Below are 4,601 nucleotides of genomic sequence, written 5' to 3'. Positions count from 1 at the left end.
TTATATAAGTTTTGCTTTTGAAGTGTATGAATTTTTAACCACACATGTAGTAATTCTCTTGAAATTGGAGCAAACACTAAAAGACTTTTTGGACTCGAAAAACTGGAGAATACTTATCAAACTACTTGATTAGATAGAAAGAAAATATAGAAGGGAGAAAGAGAGAATGAGAAAAGAATCATAGATGTAATTACAGATTAGTTAGTAGTACAAGTGACGTAATTTTTTGTTGATGAAGAAAAGTGCAGGAAAAAAAAATTCATTCTACCATCAACTGTAAAGTGAGCCAGCATCCATAGAGAAGCTTTATTTATTTATTAATAAATGAACAATTTTAAGAGTACAAAACATTTACGCAATAAAATCTAGATGGCAAGTTGTTAAAGGTATGTAAAAAAATTATATTTGTTATGGGTTTAGATAAAAAGTCAATATATTACAACTTGTCACTTAACCTTTATTGTAAAAATATTATGATAAATATTGTGAAAATAGCACTAATATGATCATATTTCAAGTTTATTTCAATTGGGTTTAAAAAACATTTAGGGTTAATTTAGGGTTAGGGTGTTCAAAATTTTATTTTAAGGTTTAAAACAAAAAAAAAAATTAATTTTTTTTTTTTTTTGGGGCAAAGCCTATAGAGCCGCCTCTGAATGTAAGATTTATATTGTAGACTAAATAAATGTGTACAACATTGTGTATACATTTAATTGCTTAGTCTACAATGTAACATTTACATTACTACAGTACAATGTAAACCTATAATTACCCTAACTATATATACCATAAATAATTACTCATACTAAGGAAAAAGCTGGCTTTCCCTTCGAAGAAGAAGGAAAAAAAAAAAAAAAACTGGCAGCAATGGCCCCCATTCAATGAGAGAGAGAGAGAGAGATTACAGATCAAAACACAAGTGACATTATTTCGACTAGGAGAAAGTCGTCTCCTTCCCTAGTAACATCAATCAAGAGAGAGAAACAAACGAAAAAAAAAAAAGTAAAAGAAAAACTAGGAAAATGTCACTAATTTCTCCCTAAAAACGATCTACCATATCACAACTAAGTACAGTACATAACAGTCGAAATTTCTATGATCTACGCGTTGTACAGCATGCATGAACCAGCATCAAGAGTACGTATGTTTCACAAACTTTTTTCTTTAGCCATGTGATTTTATTATTTGATAGCATTCAGACCACCATGACTCCCTTGAAAAGTGTATAGTCCATTGCAAGAGATATTGCAGCCTCCGCACTTGCCACTCCTCATGCGGAAACTTGGTTCTCTGGGAACTGTCAAGGGCCTGCTTGATCTGCAAAATGGGGAAACAATTGGTGGTATCAATAGTTTCCAGCTCCCATATGAATTGAATCTCAGACATAGATCCTCTTATTTAAAATGGAAAAAAATTACTTAAGGTTCTAAAACGTAGTAAAAGACTAGTCATACATAAAGGCAAAATTCATTTGTTGTGCTATATTAACTCTAGTCTAGGTTATGAAACCTGAATTGCATAAATCAACGAATTGTCAGAATATTAGCCATAATTCTATGGATCTTTCACTAATTTCCTATTCAAAAAAGAAAGGAAAAAAGGTCTATTAATTAAGTTTTTAAATCCAAGATGCTTCTCAAAATACAAGCAAAACTGTATCAATTACTACAAGATTTCAACAATTCCGTGAAGTTGATTAATATGGCTTTTTCCATTGTTTTTTTTTTTTTTTGAAAATTAAATCAGTTTTCCATTTTTTGGCCTCATCATTTCGAAGAAAAATTTCAATTCCGATTTGATGTACTCCCCTTTCCCAAAAAAAAAAAAAAGGATGATCATTTAAATATGTACTTGCCAAAAAAATTCCGTTGATGTACACAGTCTGAACGCAAATTTAGGATACCTAAACATAATTAAGGCCCTTAATTACCTTTGTGGGAAAAAGGGTCTATCAAAAAAGGGCATCAATTGAGCTCTTGGAATCATCTCCTTTCTAAGCAAACGAACCTCTTCCTCTTCTATCATCTGTTTATAATCAGAATTTCTATCAAAGTGCTCTCACATAACATATAATTGGTTTTATATATATACATATATGGTTTACCTTCTGCAACCTTTCTGCTTGTTTCTTCTGTTGCTCTATGACAAACAACTTGGTTGCAACCTGCAGGTATAGAAATTTGGAGAAATGATCAAACTAAACTCTAGTTTATACACAAATTAAACAAGCAAGCTCATGATCAAGACCCACCTCGTAGTTGAACATTGCGCGTTTGATGGCTCTTTCTTGGGTATGAAGTTTGAAATCTTGTGGCTTGGTGTTCTCTCTTGGTGGAGACTTCTGAGAAGCCTAGAGAGATGGATAGAAATGCATTTGGAGTCTCACAATTGAGAGAGATAAAGAGAGGAATGGGATAACTGAAGTTGAATAAATTTACCTTAGATTTGCCAAAGAGCCTGTCTTTGAGCTCATCTTTTGTCTGAGAATTAAAAAAATCCATTTTATATACTTTAGCGACAATCATGTACCACCAACCACGTAAGCTTCCAGACCAATATATATGTAAGAATGAGAGTATGATAGAGAAGAAAAATGCCTATATCATGATTGCGCAAATAAAGGGGCCTTCTTGCTGGGACTCTTTTGACCTTTATTTCTTTTAATTGCAATTTTGGTATTGACGTGTGAGTGTATTCTCTTATCTCATCCCATTCCCTTATATATATGTGTGTTTCTCAAAAAACAAAAATTTATATATATATATATATATATATATCTTCATACCTAAATTTTTTTTTTTTTAATTTTTCTAGGCTGTGGTTTGATATGGTAGAAACACTTACAAAACTTAAGTTTAAAATGTCTTACATACATATTAGGGATAATTTGAAATGAGAAATGAATCTAGAAAATTCACAGTATGATGCATTATTATAACAAGTATACGGGGCAATATCTAGGTGATTATTGAAAATCCAATTGATTATCTGAAATATATGGTATTAAACAGTGGATAAAATGCACATGGTACCTAAACTTGAATAGTGTTAGAATAATTTTATTTGAAATAAATCCATTTTATTATTCGAGTTAAATATTACAAATTTAGTGGTACATTATTTAAAATTTTAAATAATATAATACTCTATAAGTTATTAAATTTAAAAAATAAACTATTAACCATAAAATTGATTTAAAATTGAGAAGATTATGTTCTACATGAGTCGAGGTTTTTTTTTTTTTTAATGTTTCAAGCTGATAAGTCGTCCTCAACAGTCAACACAACCAATTTAATTTGAGAACTCTTACTGAATGGAAGCTTTCTTTATTCCTCTTTTTTCCCACTCTTTTTTTTTTTTTAACTTTTTTTTCCCACTCTTTCTAAGTGTATGTGTTTCTCCTATTTTCCAAGTGGAGAAATACTTTGGAATAAATGACGTTTCACATGTGAAAATGTTATTTTTCACAACTAGTGCACTAACCGTTACTATTGTGCATATGTGGAAGAACCTAGAATTAGATTGACTAGTTAGGCATATGCATTGTGCACTTCCTGTGGATCCTGAATTATTAATTTTATCAATATTAAGGAAACAATAATGGCAAATAAGGAACTTCCTCCATAAAAGGGATACCATAGGAGAAAGGTAGCAACAATGATTAGATTTTCTTTTCCACTTTTGCTCTCTAAAGTTATGTAAAGTTGATTCTCAAAACAACAAAAAAAAAGTAATGTAAAGTTCTCTATAATCATAACTTCAAAGATAAGGTCGAGCGTGTCTATATTGCTTCTACAGTATGTAAAGCTGTCCACAATTTTATAAATTATGACTTCATAATTGAGGTAGGGACAGGGTAAACTAAAATGAGATATCTTTTTGCTCACACAATAAGTTATGAACCTAAGATATATCTCACCCCCCCATGCATTCCACTTTTCAAATCCAAGTATGCATCAACTGTAACTTAGATTAAATTCATTTGGTACAATTTATTTTTAAAATGTGATTATTTTAAAAACTTATACTTAGAAAAAGGTGAAGTTTAAAAAATTATATACGGTTTCAAAACACTTTAACAAATGTGTTCTAATTCTAGGGGCCAAACTCATGTGCTACTTTGGTAATGATATGTTTATAGGAAGCCTAGCCTGTTGAAGTAGAACATTTATCTCACCATTCCTCTAGAAGTAGAGCTCCACGAGAGTGCAGATTGTGAACTAGCCTTCATAAACTTTGAAGCAAAAAAAGAAAAAAGAAAAACCAAACAAAAATTTATATTAAGTACAAACATTGTACTAATAGTATTAAAGAGTAAACAAAATAAAGAAGAAGAAGAAGCATAAACAACCTTAAGTGCTGATTTGGTGTGTGTCTTCTCCATGTTTGCTAGGCTTTGATGGTCGAACCGTTACTGAATTGAAGTGAATATATAAAGGGTTGGAAAATTGGAGGTTGGAGATTGGTAGCTGTCTTCACTGCTTATTTCTGTTGCTACATCACCAGCATGCTTAGGAATTTGCATGCTCTCTTGCACCAAACTTTCTGATTAAACCTCCCTCTCATTCATATATTTGTCATACGTAATTACCCTACTAATT

General features: G+C 31.1%; 1 protein-coding gene across 1 annotated transcript; it reads right to left on the bottom strand.

Moving 5' to 3' along the window:
* Positions 1–901: 901 nt before the first annotated feature.
* On the bottom strand, positions 902–4,399 carry LOC142621721 (microtubule-destabilizing protein 60). The gene is made up of 7 exons (XM_075795071.1): positions 4,352–4,399; positions 4,178–4,234; positions 2,439–2,480; positions 2,252–2,350; positions 2,105–2,164; positions 1,931–2,025; positions 902–1,317 (listed from the first exon to the last, which is right to left on the bottom strand). The coding sequence occupies exons 1-7, from the start codon at positions 4,382–4,384 to the stop codon at positions 1,182–1,184; spliced, it is 522 nt and encodes a 173-aa protein (XP_075651186.1). The 5' UTR covers positions 4,385–4,399; the 3' UTR covers positions 902–1,181.
* Positions 4,400–4,601: the final 202 nt, after the last annotated feature.

The sequence above is a fragment of the Castanea sativa genome, chromosome 1 (assembly GCF_040712315.1).
Source record: "Castanea sativa cultivar Marrone di Chiusa Pesio chromosome 1, ASM4071231v1".
Lineage (NCBI taxonomy): Eukaryota > Viridiplantae > Streptophyta > Magnoliopsida > Fagales > Fagaceae > Castanea > Castanea sativa.
This window is presented reverse-complemented; position numbering and strand designations above follow the sequence as displayed.

Bases quoted from the DNA above. Each gene is read 5' to 3' on its own strand.
- LOC142621721 (XM_075795071.1), bottom strand. From the start codon at position 4,384: ATGGAGAAGACACACACCAAATCAGCACTTAAG. The intron at 4,235-4,351 runs GTTGTTTATGCT...TTTGCTTCAAAG, and splicing joins ACACCAAATCAGCACTTAAG to TTTATGAAGGCTAGTTCACA. The intron at 2,351-2,438 runs GTAAATTTATTC...CCATCTCTCTAG, and splicing joins GGCTCTTTGGCAAATCTAAG to GCTTCTCAGAAGTCTCCACC.